The sequence below is a fragment of the Sinocyclocheilus rhinocerous genome, unplaced genomic scaffold, assembly GCF_001515625.1.
Source record: "Sinocyclocheilus rhinocerous isolate Xijiao unplaced genomic scaffold, SAMN03320098_v1.1 scaffold605, whole genome shotgun sequence".
Classification (NCBI taxonomy): domain Eukaryota; kingdom Metazoa; phylum Chordata; class Actinopteri; order Cypriniformes; family Cyprinidae; genus Sinocyclocheilus; species Sinocyclocheilus rhinocerous.
The window spans coordinates 1,401,142-1,426,758 of NW_015661612.1; the positions used below are offsets into that span (position 1 = coordinate 1,401,142).

The 25,617-nt window shown below is 37.9% G+C and overlaps 2 protein-coding genes and 1 pseudogene across 4 annotated transcripts in view; all 3 read left to right on the forward strand.

Moving 5' to 3' along the window:
- Positions 1-1,155: 1,155 nt before the first annotated feature.
- Positions 1,156-16,383, forward strand: LOC107726483 (osteopetrosis-associated transmembrane protein 1-like). 2 transcript variants are annotated; one of them, XM_016536081.1, is made up of 6 exons: positions 1,156-1,219; positions 11,947-12,061; positions 13,551-13,645; positions 13,723-13,833; positions 15,443-15,608; positions 15,921-16,383. In XM_016536081.1, exons 1-6 carry the CDS (start codon positions 1,181-1,183, stop codon positions 15,974-15,976), a joined length of 582 nt encoding a protein of 193 aa, XP_016391567.1. In that variant the 5' UTR covers positions 1,156-1,180; the 3' UTR covers positions 15,977-16,383. The 2 variants fall into 2 exon arrangements, with proteins under 2 accessions (XP_016391567.1, XP_016391566.1); XM_016536080.1 differs by lacking the exon at positions 1,156-1,219 and adding an exon at positions 11,100-11,545.
- Positions 16,384-20,732: 4,349 nt separating this feature from the next.
- On the forward strand, positions 20,733-22,435 carry LOC107726403 (uncharacterized; annotated as a pseudogene).
- Positions 22,436-23,231: 796 nt separating this feature from the next.
- The window catches only part of LOC107726458 (translocation protein SEC63 homolog), a 25,114-nt gene continuing 22,728 nt past the window's right edge, over positions 23,232-25,617 (forward strand). For both annotated transcript variants that reach the window (XR_001638271.1, XM_016536045.1), the window contains exons 1-2: positions 23,232-23,480; positions 24,828-24,927. Coding sequence is in view for 1 of the 2 variants with exons in the window: in XM_016536045.1 (XP_016391531.1) it covers positions 23,357-23,480; positions 24,828-24,927 (224 nt within the window). In the remaining variant the exon portion in view is untranslated. The remainder of the gene's footprint in view (positions 23,481-24,827; positions 24,928-25,617) is intronic.

A 25,617-nucleotide genomic window follows, 5' to 3' on the forward strand; every position in this document is an offset into this window, starting at 1 on the left:
CACACTGAACTGCTCTTCAGGGCAAAAAAAGTCCATAGTTGGCAACTAACAAGGAGTTGTAGGTCTTTCATTCAGCAATATCACTGGCAAAACTGTCAGCACACCAACCTTAAAAATGTATTCACACTTTTATTATGTTGGATTAAATGTAACATTTCTTTTTAGTCAAGAAATGACTAAGGCTCTTAAAGGAGCAATTTTTCCCTCTTTAAATAAGTTTTACATTTTTAATTTTTAAAAGTATTTTTAGCAAATGATTTATGTTTTAAGTCATGTACATGAGATGAAAACTCAGTAAATGAGTAGCCTTATAAAAGCAGATTTATTTTACTTCCTCCTGATGGAGGTGGCCATTTTGAGATCACATGACCAGCTGAATGCCATTTGCTTCCATTATTGGACTCTTTAGCTTCATCAGGTAGGCCCTTCTTTTGAATCAGTAATACTTTGTGACTGTAAAAAAGGATGTTCTATATAGTGTGTTTTTGTATAGTAAGAATTTAATCCACATACTACATTTGCCATGTTGTCATCATCATGTGACCTACCAGCATCAGTTGAGTCACTTCACTGTCATTCACGAATCCTTTCCTGAGGCCTCATGGTCATGAGATAGTAAAGTGTCCATTGGATGCACACCAACTGATTATGAATACTGTGAATTCGGACATATTACTATTTTCACATACTGTTTTTTGCCTACTATATAGTAGGGAAGTATGTGAATTTGGATGCATCTTTTCAGCTATCAAAAATAATAAACATGGCTGACTTTTGCTTGTTGGTGCACCCAGGCCTCTAGGTGTCAGTATAAGCCCAAGACGATAACATAACGCAAAGAATTTTGTTCCTAGGCGCAACAAAAAATGACTGAGTGACCTTTAAAATATTCTGTTAAAATGTCCATGCTGTTTTGGTACACTTAGTAAACTCTAAACTGCTATAACTAACTCTTTTTTTCCGAGAGAAAGCTCACTCTAACCGCCTCCTTCTCCCTCTCTGATCGGCATGTGCTGGAAGTTTTATGTCCAGTTCGCTGGAGCTGAAAGAAGTCAGCATCATGTCTTGTTATGAAACAAGACATCCTTGGTGAACGGTGTGAACGGTGCCTGGGGTGACTTGCGTGGAGCGATGGCCTCGCCGTGGTGCTCCACAGAGGCGACCAACAGTGAGGAAGTCAATGCACCATTGTGTATCAAGTTCGTCAGCTACATGTTTGGTAATTATCCCGACTGTTTGTTGGAGACTTGGATCTGTGAGCCAAGCAGGACGACAGTGGAGTACAACACCGTCAACAAAGATTAACTTCTTCATGAATGGTCAACATGTCTAGTTGAGGGAGACAAGCTCAAAACATCATTGATTAGTGCTACTAATCAGTTCTGCAACAGCAAATGTCTCTGTTTTTAATAGCAAAACAACTGACACAATCAACAATTTTATTCACAGGGTGGATAAAAAGATCACACATGATTTGTGCTTTTTGAGAAAACACATATTCCTCTACTATATGTTTTTTTTTTTTAATCCACTAGCATATATAGCCGATAGTTGTAAAATTATATTTAATTTTTGTGAAGGGCTGTTTAGCCAGAAGCAGAAGTTTAGCCTGTTAGCAGAAGTTGTGTTGCTAAAGCAGAACAGAAACTTTCAGCATGTGTGAAATGGCTCTGATGTATATGTTCATTAATCACAGAGGTTTTATCAGCTAACATGGCATAAACCATGTCATAATGGTTAGAGCCTGGATATTTCCTAATTGTGGCTGTTCTATAGTAGGGCTGCACGATAAATCGAAATGGAATCGAGATCGCGATTCGACAGAACTATAGCTATACATACAAGGTTGTATATATTAATCCACACTCTCAGAAAAGAAGGTACAAAAGCTGTCATTGGTTTGGTACCCTTTCAAAAGGTACCATTTAGGAATAATATGTCAATTTAAGGCACTAATATGCACCCTTTAGGGGTAAATACGGTACAAAGGTGTACCTTTTGTAAGGGTACTGCCCCGGTGAAAGGTAGCTGGTTTTGCATGGTTTCTAGCTACACCATCCAGGTAATTTATGGCCATTAGCTGATCTAGATGGTGGATCAGCTTGGACTAACATGAACTGGGGCCAAGATCGACCTCACAGACTAGTGATAAACTGTTCCACCTTGACCACCAAGCTGAGTTTTTTATTTCATCAGGAAGAAATGTTAGTACTAATTCTAAACAACATTCCAATTTTCCAACTTTTTAGTTAAAAAATGTGTATACAAATTTTAGATTATTTGGCATCACTCTCAGGTACAAAAGCTGTCACTGGGGTGGTACCTTTTCAAAAGGGTGCCTAATGGTTAGAGAGTTTGACTTGTAACCCAAAGGTTGTGGGTTCGAGTCTCAGGTCCGGCAGGAATTGTCATTGGGGGGAGTGAATAACCAGTGCTCTCTTCCACCCTCAATACCACAACTGAGGTGAGACCCTTGAGCAAGACACCGAACCCCCAACTGCTCCCCGGGCGCCGCAGTAACACCGCTCCGGGTGTGTGTTCAATACTGTGTGTGTGCACTTGGATGGGTTGAATGCAGAGCACAAATTCCGAGTATGGGTCACCATACTTGGCCACACGTCACTTTTCACTTTCAGACTATGTACATTTAAGATACCAATATCCAAGATGTCGCTGTTGTTGTTGGCATGCCGTTTCTCTGGTACTTTGTTTTTATTTATATTGTGTTGGTTTTAATTCATCATTGCTCCACCCAACGGGTCTATCAATGTGTACAACTTTTAGATATTCAAGGTTTTATTGAACATCTACATGGCGATCTGAGAAGACCATGTTGTTGTGTTCCTCCCTGCTTGGAGGACATACCTGCCTTTCTCCGCTGCCCCACCTGCGCTATTCCCCAGAGGAAACGCAGAAATCGCAGAAGACGTGGAAAGCGTGGAGGAATAGCCCTCAGACTAAAGTGCCATCTGGTGCTGCAGCAATCATCTTCTGCTTGTCGGCTTTCTCTCTCCACTGCTCTGGTCGGAGATTGTTTCATTTATTGGCGCTCCCTGGAGCAGCCATATCGCTGGATTCGACCGGTTACTTCAGACTATACATGCTATTTCGAAAATGTAGTATTACAATGTTTAATTGTAATACAATCAATAATTTTTCACAGATGTATAGAGAAAGCTGCTCTTTTGACCTGTTAGAAAACCCCCTGAATAATTTGGGCATGGATGATCATTTTGCGCTTTTTAATTCCACCTGTCTTAACATCCTTGAATCTGCTGCCCCATTGAAACTTAAATCAATTAAAGTTAAAACAATGCCCTGGTTAAATGAAAATACTCTCTCTCTTCGGCGGAAATGCAGACAAACAGAACGTAAATGGAGAAAGTCTAAACTTCAAGTTACCTAGGAAGCTCGGCAGGTTGCATTATCTAATTTCAGCTACACCATCCAGGTAATTTATGGCCATTAGCTGATCTAGATGGTGGATCAGCTTGGACTAACATGAACTGGGGCCAAGATCGACCTCACAGACTAGTGATAAACTGTTCCACCTTGACCACCAAGCTGAGTTTTTTATTTCATCAGGAAGAAATGTTAGTACTAATTCTAAACAACATTCCAATTTTCCAACTTTTTAGTTAAAAAATGTGTATACAAATTTTAGATTATTTGGCATCACTCTCAGGTACAAAAGCTGTCACTGGGGTGGTACCTTTTCAAAAGGGTGCCTAATGGTTAGAGAGTTTGACTTGTAACCCAAAGGTTGTGGGTTCGAGTCTCAGGTCCGGCAGGAATTGTCATTGGGGGGAGTGAATAACCAGTGCTCTCTTCCACCCTCAATACCACAACTGAGGTGAGACCCTTGAGCAAGACACCGAACCCCCAACTGCTCCCCGGGCGCCGCAGTAACACCGCTCCGGGTGTGTGTTCAATACTGTGTGTGTGCACTTGGATGGGTTGAATGCAGAGCACAAATTCCGAGTATGGGTCACCATACTTGGCCACACGTCACTTTTCACTTTCAGACTATGTACATTTAAGATACCAATATCCAAGATGTCGCTGTTGTTGTTGGCATGCCGTTTCTCTGGTACTTTGTTTTTATTTATATTGTGTTGGTTTTAATTCATCATTGCTCCACCCAACGGGTCTATCAATGTGTACAACTTTTAGATATTCAAGGTTTTATTGAACATCTACATGGCGATCTGAGAAGACCATGTTGTTGTGTTCCTCCCTGCTTGGAGGACATACCTGCCTTTCTCCGCTGCCCCACCTGCGCTATTCCCCAGAGGAAACGCAGAAATCGCAGAAGACGTGGAAAGCGTGGAGGAATAGCCCTCAGACTAAAGTGCCATCTGGTGCTGCAGCAATCATCTTCTGCTTGTCGGCTTTCTCTCTCCACTGCTCTGGTCGGAGATTGTTTCATTTATTGGCGCTCCCTGGAGCAGCCATATCGCTGGATTCGACCGGTTACTTCAGACTATACATGCTATTTCGAAAATGTAGTATTACAATGTTTAATTGTAATACAATCAATAATTTTTCACAGATGTATAGAGAAAGCTGCTCTTTTGACCTGTTAGAAAACCCCCTGAATAATTTGGGCATGGATGATCATTTTGCGCTTTTTAATTCCACCTGTCTTAACATCCTTGAATCTGCTGCCCCATTGAAACTTAAATCAATTAAAGTTAAAACAATGCCCTGGTTAAATGAAAATACTCTCTCTCTTCGGCGGAAATGCAGACAAACAGAACGTAAATGGAGAAAGTCTAAACTTCAAGTTAACTATGAAGCTCTGCAGGTTGCATTATCTAATTTCCAAAAAGCAGCAAAAATTTATTATTGCTCAGACATCATTAAACAAAATTGTCATAAGCCTAAGGCTCTTTTTTCTATTATTGACTCGGTTTTCAGTTCACATGCAAAAGTTCAAATAGTATCATCTTTAACACCTGAATACGTCCTCAGATTTTTCCTTAATAAGATCTTAAACTGTTTTCTTTAAACAGACCTCAGACTGTCAAAATCAATATTAACACTCCCAAACCTCTCCCTTGCACTCTCATCTGGAGTGTTTTTGAACCCATCTCATTGCCTGCCCTACAAGAAATAATTGCTCAATTAAAACCAACTTTTTGCTCATTTGATATCATTCCCTCTAGCATTTTAAAAAAAAACTGTTTGATACCTTGGGGCCTAGTCTTCTGGCGATTGTCAGCAAATCACTTAGTTTGGGTACAACACCAGCAGATCTTACACATGCTTTGGTGGTTCCATCTCTTAAGAAGCAAAATCTTGACCCTGTTATAAATTATAGGCCCATTTCTAATCTGCCTTTTCTTTCTAAAATTCTTGAAAAAGTTGTTCAATTCCAGTTACACTCTTTTCTGTTTCAAAATTCTATCTATGAAACATTTCAGTCAGGTTTTAGAACATTTCACAGCACTGAGTCGGCTTTATTAAAGGTTTTAAACAATATTTATATGGTAACTGACCAGGGTGATAGTGTAATATTTGTGATGTTAGATCTTACTGCTGCATTTGACATGATCGATCATGAGATTCTTATTGCCTGTCTCAAGACCTATGTGGGCATGACGGGAACAGTTTTAAGCTGGTTTAGTTCCTATTTAAAAGACAGGAGATTCTCTGTTCGCCTTGGCAACCTCATGTCATCAGCTGCCAATCTCCCATGGGGGGTTCCGCAGGGATCTATACTAGCTCCTACCCTTTTTTCTTTATATATGCTCCCATTGGACTCTATTTTCCGAAAGCATAGTGTATCTTTTCATTGCTATACCGATGACACCCAGATTTATTTGCCCCTTAAACGCTCAGGTAACATCTCCCTGGGCCCTCTAATGGAGTGTATGGAGGTCATAAAAATCTGGATGTTATCAAATTTTCTTAATCTAAACGAAAAGAAATTCAAAATCCAAAATTCATCCAAAATTAAGTCTTTTCTCTCTTTTCAAGATTTTGAAAGAGTAATTAATGTTTTTATATCATCACGGTTAGACTACTGTAACTCACTTTATTGTGGAATGAACACTACTTCCCTGGCCCATCTCCAGTTGGTCCAAAATGCGTCAGCAAGACTTTTATTGGGCCTCCGTAAATCCACTCACATTACACCTGCGTTAGCATCATTACATTGGCTGCCTGTCCTGTTTAGAATGAGTTAAAAACCCTAGTTTTTGTTTTTAAGTCCCTAAACAACTTAGCCCCCTCATATCTATCTGCACTTCTATCTCCACATAACCCTTCTCGAGCTCTTCGATCCGGTTGTCATAGATTGCTCAATGTTCCCAGAGTCAGACTTAAACAAAGAGGTGAACGTGCCTTTGCTGTCACGGGTCCTAAACTCTGGAACAGTTTACCAGTTCATATTAGATCTGCTCCTACAATACATATTTTTAAATCTTTGCTTAAAACTCATTATTTTTCCATTGCTTTTAACGTCCCTTGATGATTCATTTTTAAATTCGACTTTTGTTGTTGTTCCGGTTTTCTTTTGATATCTTGTTGATAATTTGTCTCTGATTTTATCTGTGATTTTTTTAATGTTTTGCTTGTATTTATTTTATCTGATGCTGTAAAGCACACTGGTCAGCTGCCGCTGTTTTAATGGTGCTATATAAATAAATTAAATTTGAAACCTGAATATAGGTACAAAGGTGTAGCTTTTGAAAAGGTCTAGTGACAGCTTTTGTACCTTTTTATTGTATGCTAAAAATCTAACACCACATTTTGCCTATGAATTATCCCACTTGGAAAAAAGAAACTGTGAATTGCAGTTTCTAACTCCTTAAAAGGGTACTGTCATACAGAAATAACTATAGCTAAGTATTACTAACTCTTGTCCCACTCTTGTTTTGTTTTAATGGGGCAACTGTATATCATTTCCCCTTTAAATGTTGTCTGATTTTTTTTTTAATATAGGACCACCATTTATAGCAAATTAGTGAGGTCCTGATATTAACGTTTTAACAAGAAAGTTAGGAGTAATTAATTAGGCTGCAGGGCTCTCTAAGCTATTTAGGGGCATCCGTTCATTGAACATTGAGAGCGCATTTCTCCTGTCCAAGGGCTTTTCTCCTGTCCAGCTCTTCTCAGTTCACATTGCCTCTCAGAGGGCAGAATAGCCCAAGCCTTGATCCTCATCAGTTGTCATCCCCAGTTCGGGCCACTTTGGCCGCTGCTAGTGGGGAAGTCAGGCCTAATCCCTGGAAGGAATCAGGGCAAAAGAAAAGCAACAATAACCAAGTCAACCGTAAAAAATGAAAGCGAAATCTCTATTATCAGCCCCAACATTTCCCAGCGATGCAGTGAAATCAGGCTGGTTTGTCATTCGAGTCAGACACCGGGGGGAGAATCTGGGGTCGCTTTGGGTTGGTAGACTCACACGACGTTTAGAGAGCAATATTTCGGCGAAAGGGGGCCTCGCATTTGCAAAATCCCCCTCACATCCCGCCATAAGCATTAAATGCAGTCTGACTTTATGTTGTATAGGCAGCGCAAAACAAGAAAAGAGGCACAGTTCTCGCATAAAAGAACGCGATTTTGGGGGATTAGGGACGGCCCAAAGGTTTGGAGAATAACTTCTGCATAACTTTACAGCTCCTCTCTCTCCAGGTTTAGACTACGGCTTAAAGCGCACAGTCCTTAGTTAACCCTTAACTGGTCCCTTATAGTCAAGAGTCATTACCAAGCAGGGCCGTTTCTAGCCAATTTGAATTTGATCATTTGCTACTCGTTAACGCGTTAACGTCCCCTTTAAATAACGTGACGCTCTGCCCTCTATGACGCTGCTCCCATTAAGCGCTGTTGGAAGTGAATGAATTGATTCAGCATTTCGACACCTCCGTAAGGATGCATTTAACTCGACAAAGCGGTCTAATAAAGGATGTATTGATCTCGTGAATTAGCGAATTTTACTATACAAATATATGGGAATATTACATGACACGCTGATCCTTTAACAATGCATTGGCGCAAAAAAACGCACACCTTTTGGACAAATCTGCCACAAATATTTGGACAAATGTGCCACAAAAGTGCCACAAATACTGCCTAAACAAAATACTGATTTTGTGCACTTTATTTACTGTACCAATATTTTAAATTGGCCTTTGAACTTAGCTTTACTGCATGGCAAAAAAAAAGTGTTACCTTGCCAAAGCACTGACAGAGCCCACTGATCTAATGGCGTTGTTGAGCGCTCCAAATGCAAACTTTGCATGCAACAATCAGGCAGCAATTGACAGCACTCTGATCTAGTGGCATACAGGCATCGTCAGATTGACAGTACTCTAGCCCAATAATGTTGGGGGATCCAGTGGGGGCGGCAGTCATATTTCAGGGTGACCGTGCCACTCTTTATCACAAACCTGCTAAAAGTGCCAGTACGTGCGCTCATTGGCGCCCCTTCAGCTGGTGGCGCCCTAGGCGACCGCCTAGCTCGCCTATGCCTAGAAACGGCCCTGTTACCAAGCCAAGGTAAAGCTACACTGCAGAATAAAAAGAGCCCGAATCGCATTTATTTTTTAATCTTATAATTTTAATATGCAATATTTATATTTTATCAAGACGTATCAAAAAGTCATTAATTGTCAATTAATTTATCCACCAAAGAGATGAGACAGACGATCAAATGAATCCACATTCATCAGTTGTGTAGCTGTTATTGGTGTAATCCAAACGTGATATTTGGACAGCAGATTTTTGTTTTAAGATTTTAAACGCCTTAAGAACAAAACAATTAATCTCTTGATAATGTCATCACGATCACATGCCTCATTTAGCCTACCTCAGAAATGATTGTGAGGGTCAGATGACCCATGAAATCAATGTCTCTTGTAGTTCCTTGAAAACCTGCTTTTCGTTTTAAAAAATTCATTAGGATAATCTTGAGCCACACACATTTATAATTTCCAGAATTTAAGCCAAGTTATCCAGGCTCATCTCTTTGCTTAAGAGCTCTCCAGTCGATGAAGATACTTCACTTAGGCAGCCTAATTAGGGATTTTTGTCCTCGTTCAGTTGCCTCTGTCTCCGTTGTGCATTCAAATGAAGTCCTTAATGCACGTGGTAATTGTAGGCCTACCTGTATAAAAACCTGATTAGCTTCACACTGATCAATAATCTTATTTCTTCCAGGACATGTGATGTAAACATAGGCTATAATAGGCCTATATATTTGGGCATGTCAGTAGGTAACATATATAATATAACATATAGGCTATCTAAAATATTTTGGGGTATTTTCACTGCAAACTTCCTCCTCTGTGTGATTGTGTATGGCTACACCACGTTCATAAACTCTCTGCTTGCAAACCGCTGAATTCAGCTGCCGGGGGGAGGAGGGATGACTTGGATCATCCAATTTAAGGCTATCACAATAACAGAGCTGCTACACTGTAGTAGTAGAGAGCTAATGCCACAATCCACGACATAAAACCTGCGAATTTACCCTCAGACATCAGCGCACGCAGCAGAATAGCCCTTAATGCGAGGCATTCTGAGTCCCCCATTTCCATCAAGCTCTCATGACTGCAGAATTGCCGCGGACTGCAAGTTATCAAGAGGCACTAATTTCACATTAAAGACCATTGACTGCAGTGGCTTGATTCGAGGGTTTGCGACAATTAACACAATCAGAATCGGAGCCCAGATCGTTTACCTTGACTCCGTAATTATTTTTTTGGCCGAGCGCAAGAGAGAAGAGAGATGCGGCGCATTTTTTATAAAGCCACTGTCTCCAAACACACAGAGAATAATGAAACAGAAAAAGAATACAGTCAGAAATATATTAGACTGTTTATTAATCCCGATATTAAACGGTTTAAATTAGGTGTCAGCGTTTATGTTGTAGCCTACCTTTTAAAATTCACGTCGACTTTAGATTAATGTTGATAGTGATAATTAAAATAAATAGACTACATTCTGTGTGCATGATCAAAAACTATCACGAAAATAGACTCCTTTTGCAACTTTTAAGAAGCTGTTAAATTTCTTATTAACTGTATTTCCTAACCGTGACAGCACCATAGGCTAGCCTATAGCCTATTTTCCCAACAACTGAAAATTCACAACGTTATAAACTAGTAGTAAAATTTATATTTCATAAAAAGGCCATCACATAGGCTATATTTTCAGCTTTTTCTGTAATAATTCAGTGCAACATGCAGAAATTCAACTCTTAAGTAGAAACGTTAATCTGTCTAAATTCAAGCAAAATTGTTTAAGTTGAACGGTAAATTGTTAACACAAAACAACTGGAAATGGCTGAAACGGGACTCAATACCCAGGCTTTGTCCAAATACCCACACTTGCAGCAGTCTTTGCACTTGACCACTTGATTACTTAAATGACGTATTTCCTGTATTTGGCCGAAGTCTTCAAGTGGGTGTGAAGACCACAAGTGTGTGTCGAACTTTTCATTACCTGATGGGACACACTTATAGTGTTGTAAAAATGCAAGTGTTTTACACAGCTTTATTTTACCAATTTGAAATACTTTGCATTTTAAAATCAACTTCTAAAGTCTGTTCAGTAGTCCCTATAACATGACATAATTTTAATTTGTGGTGCTTCTAATTATATGATAAAAAGCAGTTGCAAATGTTGTACAAAATAAATATCATCACAACTCATCTTTGCACCAATAAAAGTAAAAACACTGTTTTTCTACCAAATTATTTGTAATATCTAATTATTATATTAATATTTAACTTGCATTGGAAAGGTTTCCGTGACCTCTCGCGAGATCTCTGCGAAAAGTCTTACGATTTATTTCCAGAACATGATGCATGATGGGATACACTTAGCCTTGAATAGCGCTCTGGAGCGGTATTCGAGATAGTGTGGATTTAGTATCCATTAAGGGCACTGCACTTTGGCATTTTGAAGACATGGGACAGACTTGCACACTTACTTCCTGTCGCGCGCACGCGCTCTCAAGTGGCCAAGACCGCAAGTGTGGGTATTTGGACAAGGGGAATGTCCACTTCTTTTTCACTTTGGACATTACAGGTGCGCCTGTCATTTGAAATCCCGTGCATCGCGAGATTACCCTAGCCATGTGACCGAGACGTCGGGAAAGGAAAGAAAACAGGAAGCTGTTTAGAGTCGCAAAGCGGCAGCGTGTTGTGTTTGGAGTGTATAAGATATGGCTTTGTTAACGAAATTTACATTTGTAATGGCATGCTGGGCTGTTACATTCATTACCGTTGCTGACTGCTCGATTTACCCATCAGAGATGAGTGGCGATAGTGCACGAAAGCTGCCGTCAGCATTCATCCCTGTATCGCAGGCGAGCACTTTGGGATCTTTCTACTCTCTCAGTCTTTCATCTACATTTCCAGAGGACTTGGAAATGAACGAGTATTGCATTGAACTGCTTCGCATCTACCGTCAGCGTTACGTGACTTACGCGAACTGCCTGGTGACTTATGCACGACCTGTCAAAATCTGTCAGAACTGTTACACTGGCTTCAACAGTCTGGAGGACATTTATAAAAACATATCATCTGACCAAGTAGGTGCTCATTCCAAGTCGAAATGTCCATTTATAACACCAAAGTGCATATAAATGTTCTCGCATGGTTTGAAGGTGGACAAGAATTCCCACCCGCTGGTCACATGCACTCATGTCTCGTGATTGTGTGTGTTCACTGTGTTTCACCAAGCCCGAATCACACTGACTCTGGAATATTTTAGTATGCTTAAAGAGCTATTTTTAGTATAACTATTTAAATAGTTACACATCAGTATCATAATCTCATTGTACCTTTTAAAATGAACAAATTTAACACCTATGCTGGTTAGTAGGCTTTTTTTTTGTCGTTTTACGCGTTATTATAAAATCAGTTATGAACTGCAGCTGTAGACGTTAATGAAAAATACTTAATAACTTGTGATTATGTGTTGTCCTCATAGCCTGGCCCTGGAAATGTCAGTTGCCATGACAGCCTGATGCGTTCTGATAGGTTGATGCTGCTCTATGCCCTCTTCAGCAAATTAGATGAGATATGGACATCAGCAGAATGCAAGCGTAAGTAACATAGCCAGAAATATTGTAGGTTCATTTAAAACTGGCATTAGACTGTATGCTTCCCTTCTCTGGTGCTCTTCGGTCACTTTTGACCGAAACATTTTCTGTTTTGAATTTTTAAAAATCACAGCTTCATCGGAATAGTACGAAACTTGGTGACTTTTATGGCATTTGAAATGTGAACACACAAAAAAAATTGAGGGCATGATTCAAGCAGATGAAGTGGTCGTAAAAAAAATAGTCACACTTGTGGTCTTCGGTCAAAAATGACCGACCATAGGAAATGAATGGGAAATCGACAAATCTGACACAGTGCAGAAAAAAAGTACACTGCAATGACAGGGTGAAACTCTAAAACATCAAGAGTGCAAAACCAACACATCCACGTACACACACACACCTATGAACTGGTGTGGCTGTAACACAGCAAATATGTAAAATAAAAGCAATAATTCAACTACAATGCAGTAAAAAAGCGGACAGCAAGGAAGGGGTTACAAACAAAAGAGTGCCAAACAGACACACTCACTCAAACACACACTCACTTACACACACTCACAGACACACACAAACATACACACAAATGAATTGGTATGGCTATAACCATATAGCCAAAACAAGTCAGAAAACTGAAAAAAGAGGTTGAAATCAGATCATACCCAGAAGGATTAAGCTCTGATAAAACATTTCTGTTCATTTTTGTTACATTTTTATAGAATTTTAATGTTTTGTGTAACAAAATGCTTTCTCTGTGTTCAGGTTTGACTGTAGTAATACTAATTCAAAAACTGACACTTCAAATCAATATTTCAAACCAAAAAAAAATCTAAACCTTTACAAAAAGTTGTCTTTGAGAATGTCTAAATATATATCCAAACCCACAACTTAATAAAAATAAGTATTTATGTCTAAAACAATTAGAGAATTTATAGGCCTTTTTATATAGAGCTATATAGAAATCTATGGGCTAAACCATGGAATTGCAGAAGTTTTTCTTATTTTACTCCCACCAGATGGCACTAATCTGGCTTCAAAATGGGATTTTAAAGGCATTGACTCTTATTTTAACATGAAATACTGCATTCATTGAAAAGTAATATAAAAATATATTTAAATTTTTTTTTTGTTTTTTTTTTGGGCAGAAATTCATCATAATTATTGCATAAATCTTAATTAGTGCCATGAAATTATCTCAAAATACAAAATAAAAAACATAGTACATTGATTTTACTGGGGCGAAAAAAAGTTAAATTTCAGGTGTCTGGTCACTTTTGATCGTGAAGATCACAAGTGTGACTCCCAAACGAGGGCACCAGAGGGTTAAGCATGTTTCTTTCATTTTCACTCTTAACCAGATTATATACTTAACACCACTTGTGGTAGTATGAAGAAATTCAGCCAGTTTTTGAGTAACATTATTTGATTTTATTTCATTTATTGAATGTTATGATTATTTGGAGAATAATTCTAATATTTTTTTGCTTATTAGAATGTCTGACTGAAGATCAAGAGGCTCTTTCCAATGATACTGTTTACTTCATGGCCACTCTGAATCAGTCACTCTCCTGTTTTGAACAACATCAGGTAATATCAGATGGCTCATATAGATAGGTACAAGCTCAGTTAAAACAAATTACTTGAGTATCCTGTTTTCTTAATAGAGGAACCACACTGAACTGTGTAAAGACTGCAAAGCCTCATACAAAAGGTTGAAAGAGCTCTATGGTAGAATGGACAAAAACCAAACACTCTGCATTGATTTAGAAGACGCAGTAAGTATGCACTAATATACACAAACCCTGTCATTTGACTCAAACACATTCCTAAGTTATTTGCAAATAAAGTTTTATGATGTGGAATTTTGGGAGAATTGTAAAACAGCACCCTCTGTAGCCCTAAATCTGTACAAACTAAATGCTGGAATACACAACACGACTTTTGTACAGATTTTTGCCCTGATTTGTAGTCTGGAGGAGTGGATGATAGTTGCCAAAAGTCAGAGCCAGTCTGCAGATTTTGGACAGTCGACAGATTATACAGAATTTTTTTTATTTTTTTTAAGCTTCAGACTATTATTCCATCCATTTGGAAATTATCAAACATGTTTGATATTTTGAGCCAATTTTAAAACACATTATTTTCATTTGTCACTTAGCTCCTAACATCGAAGCACATGTTTCTGTGTGAGTTTGTTGTTTTCAGAGCATCCTAAAAGTCTGGTAGTGTGTGAGCCTCAGTCATTTAGTGTATGATGCCCAGTTTTCCTCTGTAACCATTTACAATGTCGGCAAGTGTATGATGCCTAGTGTTTTACAAGCTGATCAGATTGTAAAGGAGTGGTTCAGATTTGGAGAAATTTAGCATTACATCACTTTGCTCACTAATAGATCCTCTTAAAGGTTTAGTTCACCCAAAATTGAAAATTCTGGATTCTGAAGATTCATCTACAAGAAATTTCCAGTCCATCAATTAACGTCCTGTGAAGCAAAATGGTGCATGTCCTGTCCATAATACAGTACATAATAATGCTTCCTCCAGTAAAAAAAAAAGTCCATCCTCTGTTGTCCTCTCACATTAAAATCCACTGACACAACACTGTTTTCACTTCTAAGCAGTGCTTGATTTTTGCCTATTTCTCTCCTGATTCAAATGAGACTACTTTTTCACCGGAGAAAGCAATATTATGGGTAGAGGACTCGTATTTTAGCCAGAAGCAATAGTTTGAAGTTTAAAAAAATCTTAATGTTGGGTTTGTTTCTTACAAACACGCAGCTTTTCACGGGACATTAATTATTGGGGACTGGGGTCATGTGGATTACTTGTGGGTAACTGTAATGCTCTTATCAGCTGTTTTGACTTTCATTTTGACGGCACCCATTCACTGCAGAGGATCCATTGGTGACCAAGTGATGGCAAATTTTCATTTTTGGATGAACTATTCCTTTAAAAGTGGTGTAGTGTATTCCAGACAGTAGCAACACCAAGGTCATGGGTTTTATTCCCAGGGAATTCATTAAAATCCATTATAAAGTGTATACCTAATATGCATTGTAATTTTCCTTTGGATAAAATCATAAAATCATCTGCCAAACACATTAATGTAATGTAACACACTAATCCAAAAAAAGCCATTGTTTTTTTTGTTGGTACAATGTATTTTAGATTTTTTTTTGTGTCTATTATTAACCTTAAATGTCTTATGTAGCTTCTTGTTAATTGTATGACTTTTGTTATTTATTCTGTTTTCACTATGAAGATGTTGGCATTAAAAAATAAATCAATTAATTAATTTTTGTTGCTACAGTGTGAACCAGCCTTAATGGTAGCAGATTATGATAGAACTATCAGATTTGTAGTATCATTACGTTGTTTACTTCTCAGATGAATATAACACAGCAGCTGTGGAGTAAAAACTTTAGTTGCTTGTTACCTCGGGAGGAGACGGTGCCTGTCATCGCAGTGTCCAGCTTTATGCTCTTCCTCCCCATAATCTTCTACTTAAGCAGCTTCCTGCACTCGGAACAAAAGAAACGCAAGCTTATACACCGTAAGTAACTTGCCTAACTGTGCAAATTGTCTCTGCAGTAAGTTGAAGTAAAAGGGCAGAGGTCTTGGACAGTGTTAATTGTACTTGCTTGATCCGTACTGCTTAGGTTTTATGGTCAATCACTTTCAGACAGTATTTAACCAAGTAGTCTCAAACATTACTAGTTTTTGCATCTTTTAAAGCATGTAGAACACAAAGTGCATTCTAAATGCTCTGAGCAAAGTCTCTGATGTCAAGGTTAAACTGCATTGAATATTCTGTTGCATCTCTTGCCAGTCTAGTTCTAATCTATTCTCTTATTCTGATCCACAGCCAAAAGAGCCAAGTCCAACAACAGCCTAATGAATATCCAAGATAAATTCAGCTGAGTGGAGATGAGGCGAGGAGGGGAAGAGAGGGCACTGAATCTTTGGTGCACCTCTCCCGCTAAATCAGCAGGCACTTTATGATGCTCTACAGATGCTGTGATCACAATTTATTTAAATCAGTTTTTTTTTTGCACTATTTGTAATTTGCACTATTGATTTAAAAAAGCCAATTGCAAGTTTTACTTTTTTTTTGCTTAGCTTTAAAAATAAGATAATTCTACTGGTTTTCACAGAGGATCAGTGATGATTTCAATAATTACGATGCATGTCAGTATGACATTATTGTATTTAAGGCATGAAAGACATATGATCCCGACATTAGACTGGTTATGCTACAATTTTACTGCACTAAGAGACCATGTTACATTTGATATTTTTCTAGGTAATAACAAATGTGCACACATACACACACACACACACACGCACGCATGCACACACTACATGGCAATGGTACCACTTTTGGAAGCACTTCATGTGCATTAGAGAAAGATCTTGTAACAAATACTTTATTCAGGGTCAAAGGTGTATGCAGTGAGTAGAGTAGAAAAGTAAAGGATGGAAGAGGCAACATGAAGCCTTTTTAGATGGTCCATGTGCCTTTTTACTTCACTTTTTGTTTTACAATGGATTTGCCATGGTCTACCCTCATTGTGTGGTTATACATAGCATTATATGAAGTAAAGTGTTATTTTGTTTACTCTGAATGCAGTATGGTTTAATCATAGGATCTTTGCATACTTCTATAGTTGTGAAATAGTTTTCGATTCAGTAGCTTCCTCATACCTCTATTAAAATGTTAATTTTGCTTAACTTTTAAAGCCTTCCTTGGTGCAGTTGACAGGCTCATTGTTTTCAGGGTTACGTGGACTTTCCATGGATTGCAAAGCGCCTGTTTCCCCAGTCATTAGCAGCTAATCTAAATGTAGGATAAAGTTACTTGGCCGAATAATTGTAACAACACATCCGTTTAAGCTGCATTGGCTTTTTGGTCTTATGGAGCCAAGCCATTGCCTATCACACTGCCTGTTAAGCGCATTTTGTTTGATTTATCCAATCATATGATCATACAGGAAGATATGGGGAAAAATAGCCTTTTCATTTGTGGCTCTTGAGTGCAATGGTTAACAAGAATGACAGCTTTCATCCCTGCAATGCCAGATCCGTTGGTGAAAGTCATTACTCCAGACCTGACTGCCAAATGTAGCAACCAGGCACATTTTATGGCCACGTGTTCGAGGAACTGACGCAAAACCTGAAATACCTTTTGAGATGTGTGACCCGAGCCTTACTTTACCTGGCAAGAACCTTAGAGAGGATGAGGGGTAACTGGTGGGGGATATGAGATTATCCCACATCACGTTTTGCCCTGGTAAGAATCGGAGCAGTGACTTTGGACCTTAAGCAGTGAGCCCATTATGAAATATCGCTGAGCCTGAAACTCAGCAGGGACTGATCCATCAAACCTTTAAAGTAGCTGCTGCATTGTTTAAAAGTTGCCATTAGGATTTTGGATGAGCTGTCATTATAAATGAAATCATTTTTGTGTGTTGATTAATGATTGCTTTGTGCTCTTTTAGAAGAACTCCCATACTAACAAAAAGTCTGATTGTATTTTCACGTTTTGTAAGGCTGTAATTTTATTAAGAATAATAAAAAGATAATTGATTCTAAAAGTGTTTCATTGTATATTTGTTATTTATTCATTTTTCATATGTATAGTTTATTAAGCATATATTGTATATGGCATGTTTAGCCATAAAGTTGAGTTCTTAAGCAATTCATTAAAAAAAACCATCTGGCTTGTTTCCAAGCACCGTAATCTACCCAAAAGAGCTTTAATAGGAATTGACTGAGAAAATCATTTTTATTTGTTTATTTGGAAAATGTAATTTTGCAATTTGTTTCCATGTCAGTCACCCTCTGCCTTGTAATTATTAAAATTCTCTCAATATTGCTTGACAGTTGTTTGTAAGGAAAAAATATGACATTGACTGTAGTATGCATATGCCATCACAAGTTATTTTGTTTATTATTTGTCAAAATTAGTACAAGTTAGATCAAATATTGCTAAACATGACATTTAACCTATCATGTTATGGTCAAGTATTATGTTGGGGGAAAAAATCTCAAAGGATAAGGGATAATCATCTCATGTTTTAGACAGCAAACAAAAGTATACAGTGTTCATCAGTTAGCTGATAAAACTTTGATTAGTAGCAATATCATAATAAATATACTACTATTTTTATATAATAATACTATCTGGGATATAAGTGAGATCACAAAATAAATTGACTTATCAAATTTGTATCTCTTTCTCATTCATCCTTTCTTCATTTCTGTAATTTAATTATCCTCTGAGGTTCCTGTATATAAATCAGCTGTCATCAATCACACATACTTTCTGTGTAACTTTGGTAGTTATACAAACCTTATAAAGCTGCTAAAGCTGAATATGGTGCGTTGTTGAAGAAATATAGCTTTATAATTAGAGAATTCTCACTTAAGAGCCAACGTGTTGCTGAATGAAAGGGGCCATTATGGCCTCATAAGGGTCAAAGTCTGAAGATTATGGTATTAAGATCGATTATAGAATCACTTCATCACAGTGGTCACTTAGCACTGCTGATGGCTACAGAGCTCTCTGTTCCAGCCTCCATTTGTTGTTGATCATTCTAAAATGTTCCACCCCATTACAAAGGTCGTATGAGAGGTCAGCTGGAGGAGACATTGCAGATGCTGATTGATGTGTCAGAAACCTAAGGTGGATGACTTCTGTGCCCCGTTGCTTCTTTTAATAAGACAACAGGATCACAGTTGGCAAGGCTTACACAGACCCAGGGGGTCTGTCAGAATAAGAGCTTTTGAATAAGGGGCTATGGCATAAGGGCAGAAACATCTGACCCTGTTGGGCACCCTGCCCACTCATCTTTGGGTACAGTGCAAGGCCCATCAGCTGGATAAGACGGTTATAAAGCCTCTTGACTAGAATAATAGGCAATATGTCAGGGAGGCAATAGGTAGCTACTGTGGTGCTTCATCTTCATCAATGATGAGCTGCATTCAATACTATTTCTAAAATGAGTTTGGCATCTTAGCTAAGTACATCATAACAGAAAGCACTGGATAAAATAAATCATTTGTTTCACCAATAAGCCTATATATTCATGGCCATGATGTTACAAATCAATTCAAGATGCTATTTATTTTTTTTTGTTTACTCTCAAACGTTTTCTAATGAAAACGTTTGTTCACTCTCTATTTCGTATTTATACTGAACAATTTTACAATTGTATATTCTCTGAAAACGTCAGTTAAGAAAGAAAATAGTCAAGCACGAGCAACAATATTACAGTAATATTAATGTTTAATTTACCCGGACGAACTGTCTAATTTTCAGCGTAGCCATGAATGAAAATATTTGAATGTTAAGTAGCTATTAGTAGCCTCTTAATAAATTGTTAAAATGCAAATATTCTACTTGTAGGTTTCAAATGATTACATGTAAAATACATTAGGAGCATGAACACAAATATTAAATATTTATTGAACTGACCTTTATTTTACAATTTCTACAACTGTATATCCACTGGTACGAACTGTAAAAGTAAGTTTTGAAATAACCGTGTCACTCATTATAAAAAGAACCGAGCCTCTTAATAAATTGTTAAAATGCAAATATTCTACTTTTAGGTTTCAAATGATTACATGTAAAATACATTAGGAGCATGAACACAAATATTACATATTTATTGAACTGACCTTTATTTTACAATTTCTACAACTGTATATCCACTGGTACGAACTGTAAAAGTAAGTTTTGAAATAACCGTGTCACTCATTATAAAAAGAACATTTACTTAGTATATTTAGGCATGAAACAAAAGTAAATGTCACAGTCTTAATTTCGATGCAACTTGTTATAGTTGATTTTTATACAGATTTATGGCCTTGTAGTGCATAACCTCCATGTAATAATGTGTAAATTAAGATGAGGGGTTGTGACCTGCACAATTACTCCCTGCATATTTAACTCTGTCTGATTAACGCAGGACGGTAAGAGCATCTCTCAAGACTGAAGTAAACAGTCTCATCACTGTAGCTATTATTTGTTATTTTGTGCTGCCATCATCATTCAGGTCAATGGGATTGAAGAGGAAACGCCAAAGGTTATTGAGGAGGGTTTGAGCATGATCACTTCCTCTCATTTTATTCTCTCTCATATCAGCATACACACTTGATCTTTTTCTCTCTTTTGTAAATTACATGGAATTTATTAACAGTTGAACCATACTATCTACATGGAGATGAATCATACACCAGGTTCATAGTATTACTCTGGTGCCATCTATCGATGGAATATAATTTTAAGCCACACTTTGTTTAATGCTTATATGAGTGAATTAATAGACTGAGACAAGATATGTTTTCATGCCATCACTGCTGAAAAAACCCCACCTTAAACCAGACTGTGTTGGTTTGCTGGTTTTCAGCCTGGTCACTTGGCTGGTTTTAGTGGTTTTAGCTGGTCACTCTCGGAGGCCAGCATTTCGACCAGCTTAAACCAGATAACACCACCTAACTATCGTAGGCTGATTTAAGATATTTTCAGCCTAATTTTGCCTTTGTTTGTCAAACAAGTTCCCAAGCAATATCCACTGAAGAAAATTAATCACATTTAGTGGGGAAATCCATAACGTTATATGATGGATTTGCCATAAGAGGGCGACATTGCAACAGTCTGAATCCGGAAAGCATGGCGCTGGAAACATGTATTGCGTTTTTATTAGCAGACAGTTATGATGTTGAAGATTTCTTATTTTTCAAGAAAAATGCAAATCGCAAACGTCGGAAAGTAAGGTGAAAAAAATAACAGTATTCTGTATATTGTTCAGTTTCGTAAACAAACAGCACCGTGCCTCTTTTAATGCGCCGTTTGTTTACTACAACTTGCAACTGTTTGACAATTGGAAATATTCCTTCAGTTGTCCAGCCTTTTGAAAATTTATCTTAAACTGGCGATATTTTGAAACGTGGTTGCTGGTACGTTCAATGTACCAAACACAGCTCGATTATATATTTAGCTGTTGATTGAAGACCACTAATGGCCAGCTAGAAACCAGCAACCAAAAAGCTGTTTTTAGTTTCAGGAGTGAAAACCCAATGATGCAACTAATTCTTTTTATATAAATTTATATTTCAATAGAATTAAGCTGAAAAATGAACCAAGTGATAATGTGCAAAGGTAAGATGATCCTACTGAACATTATTTGATATTAGAAAGATACTGTTTATAATAAACATTAGATAAATGCTCTAACATTATTCTATTTCATGTGTCAGAGAAGGTGACAAAAAGAGATGTTTTCAATACCGTGCTGCAAAGCTTGAAAATAAGTGATTTTAAGAGTCACTTCCAGCTGACTCCAACTCAAACTGAGGTACTTTAGTTAATGCTGGTCCTATTTTCTGCTAATCTCATTTGTATTTTGTAAAACAAAATTGTTTTTTTTGTGTGTGTTTGTAGGAGTTGGTACGGCTGTTGGCACCTTGGAAATGGACTGCCATTAGGCAAGAGGTATGGACAGTGTGGCATGCTGTGCTTGCTAGTCTGTGGGCTCTTTCTACCCAATAGTCTTACCACAGTGTGGCAAACCGCTTTCACGTCACAGAGTCACTCATTTGTGATCAGCTGGATGAATTCTGCAACCTTGTTACCAGTATCTTGGCTAATGAAATTCACTGGCCACAAGGGGAGGAAGCAGAAATGTCTGTGGTGGGGTTCTTTTCTACTGTGGGGTTACCAGATACTCACTGTGTAGTAGGAACGTGTTTCATTCCTATTGAGAAACCTACCGATGTGCCAGATCCAGAGGTTTATAGAAACGCAGAGGGGTTGTATGCTGTAAAACTCTTGGCTTTTTGCAACCACAAGGGTCGTTTTACCTACGTGTCTGCAGAGCACCCTAGAAACGGTCATAACTCAAGAGTCCTGTCAGCCACGGAGGTTGGCAAGGCATTGCAGAAAGACCCTGTGGCTCTGCTACATGGCAAACACATCATTGGCAATTCCACCTTTCCACTTTCAGAGCACTTTCTGACTCCATTCCCAGATTATGCAACAATAGGACAGAAAAAAGTATGTTATAAACGGAAAGTGCAGTCATCTCTTGCAAGGCTCCATCAGTACTCAGAAATACTTTTCAGAGGCTCAGATGTCTGCAGAAGCATTCCATTTGCCAAGCCAGTTTAGCTGTGAAGACCTGCTGTATTTTATACAACATGTTCCTAGAAACATATAATGTGCCAGTGGACTGCATTGAGGACGATGTAGCCCAAAAACCTTTCCATGAACTACCCTACGGACACTCTGGAAGTCTTGGTGGAATATCTAAAAGACAAGACATTGCAGCCTCACTTGGGCGAAACACTAAAAAAAGAAAATGTATGTACAAATAGACAAGTATTATCAAGTAATGTTGCATACGATTATGAATGCAATATGTTGACAAAATGTTCAAATTTAAATTATAAGGTGACTGTTTTGTTAATCACTGTAATATGTATATTTTTTTGTTATGTGTACAGCTATGTTGTAATATGTTGGAGTGACATCATAAAAATACTTAAGTTGAATTACAAAGTCAAGAAGGACAAGTTTTTGTATAATAGGGATCTAAAGTTTTCATCTGCAAATTAAAACCAGGGTTTTCAACTAGGGGTCTGTGAGCAGATGTGTAAAACAGGATTTTCTACTACGTATTCTATGCATTATTAATCCATTATGCATTATGGAATGTTAATTAGTTATAAATAAAAAATAATACAAAATGCTCTTTAAGTCTTTGGGTTGGCTAATAACCTGTGTGAGGGATCCCTAAATCTGTACAGGATGAAACCCCTTCTTTATTTGAAAGAAAAGAAAAGAAAAACTTCACCAAAATGTATGAATTGTGTAAAAACACGTACTACCGTAGAGCGCATGCGTAGAACACGTACACTGCTAGGCGCACAGATTTGTCGTGTTTCAGAGCGTCGACTGCAAGCGGCGGAACGTTATTAACACGCCATAATAAAAGTCCGTGTCATGTTGAGCGTGGAAATCTGATGATTCTTTATACTACCGGCAACCTGATCACAGTACAATAAAATAACATGCGTTTTTAAAAATAAACACTGATTTGTACACGACCAAAGTCTGGCGGTCAGTCTTAATAAAATAACACGAAAACCTTTTATTTTGAAAGCAGTCGCAATCGTGGCAGAAAGTGCGTGGATGCTGGCTTCCCTCTCCAGCATAATATGTGACTAGTCCCACAGTGGGGCGACTGATAGGGCGGCAAGGCGGCTGAAAAAAACGGGGTTTAGAGCCGCTGCGAAATGGCTGGACAGCAGTTTCAGTACGACGACAGTGGCAACACCTTTTTCTATTTCCTCACGTCCTTTGTGGGATTAATAGTAATCCCAGCCACCTATTACCTCTGGCCCCGGGATCAGAATGCGGGTAAGGCCCCACATGCTAATACACTAACAGCTAAGCAGTTAACGTTATATGTCTCTTGATGATCAGTACTGATAACTAGATTGCCACCTCTGTGAGGAACATTTTCTGACGTTGCAGTATTCAATAAAACGAATACCTAAGGTAAATCCATTAATGACACTAATGGCTCGCCTGATTGTTGATACGTAGCAGTAGCAGCTGACCCCAACTCAGCTCAACTACACTAACGTTAGATGAGATATTTCCAGTATTTGAAGTGGCAGTTATGGATCTTAAGATACTTTTAAAGAAGACTTTTCAGGTTAAATGTCTATTTGAGCATTGCTACCATCATCACATTAACCTACGTTAAATGTACTGGTCATCTGTTTAATGTATGCTTTTTTTCGTATGTCCTTGTTTGTTTATATTGACAAACACATTGCTTTAAGATCAGTTGATCTGTTCATATAATGGTCGTCATTGATCATTAATTGTTTCTTTCCAGTCTGCATGGCATTCACTGCCACTCATTTTTCAGCACGTGTTATGAAATGTTGCAAAGGTATCTGCTTATTTAGTTGTTCATGGTGGTATATGCACGTTCTTGTTAATTGTACTATTTATTGAACTGCACTTTTGCATACTGTTTATATGCACTAGATCGACATGCTATTAAATTGTAAGTCAGTCGAAGTTTATCAAATTCACAATAAATGAACCCATATTTGCAAACAATGGTTTGTAGATTATGCAGGCTACAATATAACAAAATGACAAATTTAGAATGAATGCAATACAAATTAACACTTAACGAGAAATACAATATGTTAATAAATTAATATTTGTATATAAAAGTACAAATATCTGTATTAAACAGTGCAGATTTTCAGTTGTGCAAACAAGTATGCAGTGTGCACAGTAACACATTTATACAAGAAAGGTTCATAAGTTTTTATAGTCCATTATGGCTCAATATTTTCCTATCAGACTGAAAACCCTAAAGATGGTTTTAATGTACACAAATCCTTGTCCTCTGTTTATTCTGTTATATAACGATAACATTTTTGCATATTTTGAGGCAGCTTTTGTAATCTGGCTCTCGGTGTAAGAGAGGCACACAGGGTCACATTCAGATAGAAAAAAAAAGGTTTGCAGTACCTCACTAACTAAAAAGTAACAGTACTACCATGCTTTTTGAATATGTTAATACTATTACTTTATATAATTTGCTATCAAAAGCTATTACTGTACAATGGCACTGTACTGTTTTGGCAGGATCTCTATGTTTGCATGGTGGGTGTGAGTTAGATTGCACAATGCTGCTTTTTTTTCTCATTGTTGTCTGTTATGTAAATTAATTCACAGAGCAGTTAAGGTTGAAGAGTTTACGACGAGTTCATGGAAGATGTCTGTGGTATCGCCTTCGGCATATGAAATCACAGCAGAGCATTGTTCCAACACTTAAGTAAGTGATTATGTTTGTGTGAAATTAGTAAAAGGCATTTCAGGGGACTTAATCTCATTTAGCTTATTGCTCCTACTGTTATTATGACACACTGCACTTGTGTCCTGTCTGTTTGCTGTTTGTAAACATTTAGTTTTTAACATGCACACATCTTTGTAATTTTTAGTAGGTTTCTGGAGTTGTGTGTATACAGTGTGCACTGTGGGGAACAAAATTAATTGGACATCAGCATCTTTTTAAAAAGATTCAAAATGCTAAAATATTTAATTTGCTTTTTATGCATGTTAAGTATATTAAAGTATATAAAAAGCATATTTTGTATTAATTGTTAACATGTATTAAGTAGGGTTGGGTACCGAACTCGGTACTTTTAAGGGTACCGACCGAATTGCGTCGGCACCACCGAGTACCGGTTTCACGTTAAATCAATCGGTGCCAAATTTCGGTACTTGAGAACGCATCTGGGCGCATACGCTACAGAGAGAGAAAGAGAGACCCTGTGACGTGATGTCACCCCTGCAACTAGTTCAAACAACACACAGGGCAAGCCGAAATGTTGTGAAGTGTGGTAACATTTCTAGGGCCATATGGTTTCTGCGAAAACGCGAACGGGATCGTGGAGTCCATTCATAAAAAACGTAATTTACTCTATAGCGCGGAATGCCACGGAATTCGTCAATTTTGGACGAA

Excerpts from the sequence above, each read along its gene's own strand:
- LOC107726483 (XM_016536080.1), top strand. The coding sequence starts at position 11,177 with ATGGCTTTGTTAACGAAATTTACATTTGTAATGGCATGCTGGGCTGTT. Across the intron at positions 13,834-15,442 it reads GCATTGATTTAGAAGACGCA|ATGAATATAACACAGCAGCT; the intron begins GTAAGTATGCAC and ends TTTACTTCTCAG. Across the intron at positions 15,609-15,920 it reads GAAACGCAAGCTTATACACC|CCAAAAGAGCCAAGTCCAAC; the intron begins GTAAGTAACTTG and ends TCTGATCCACAG.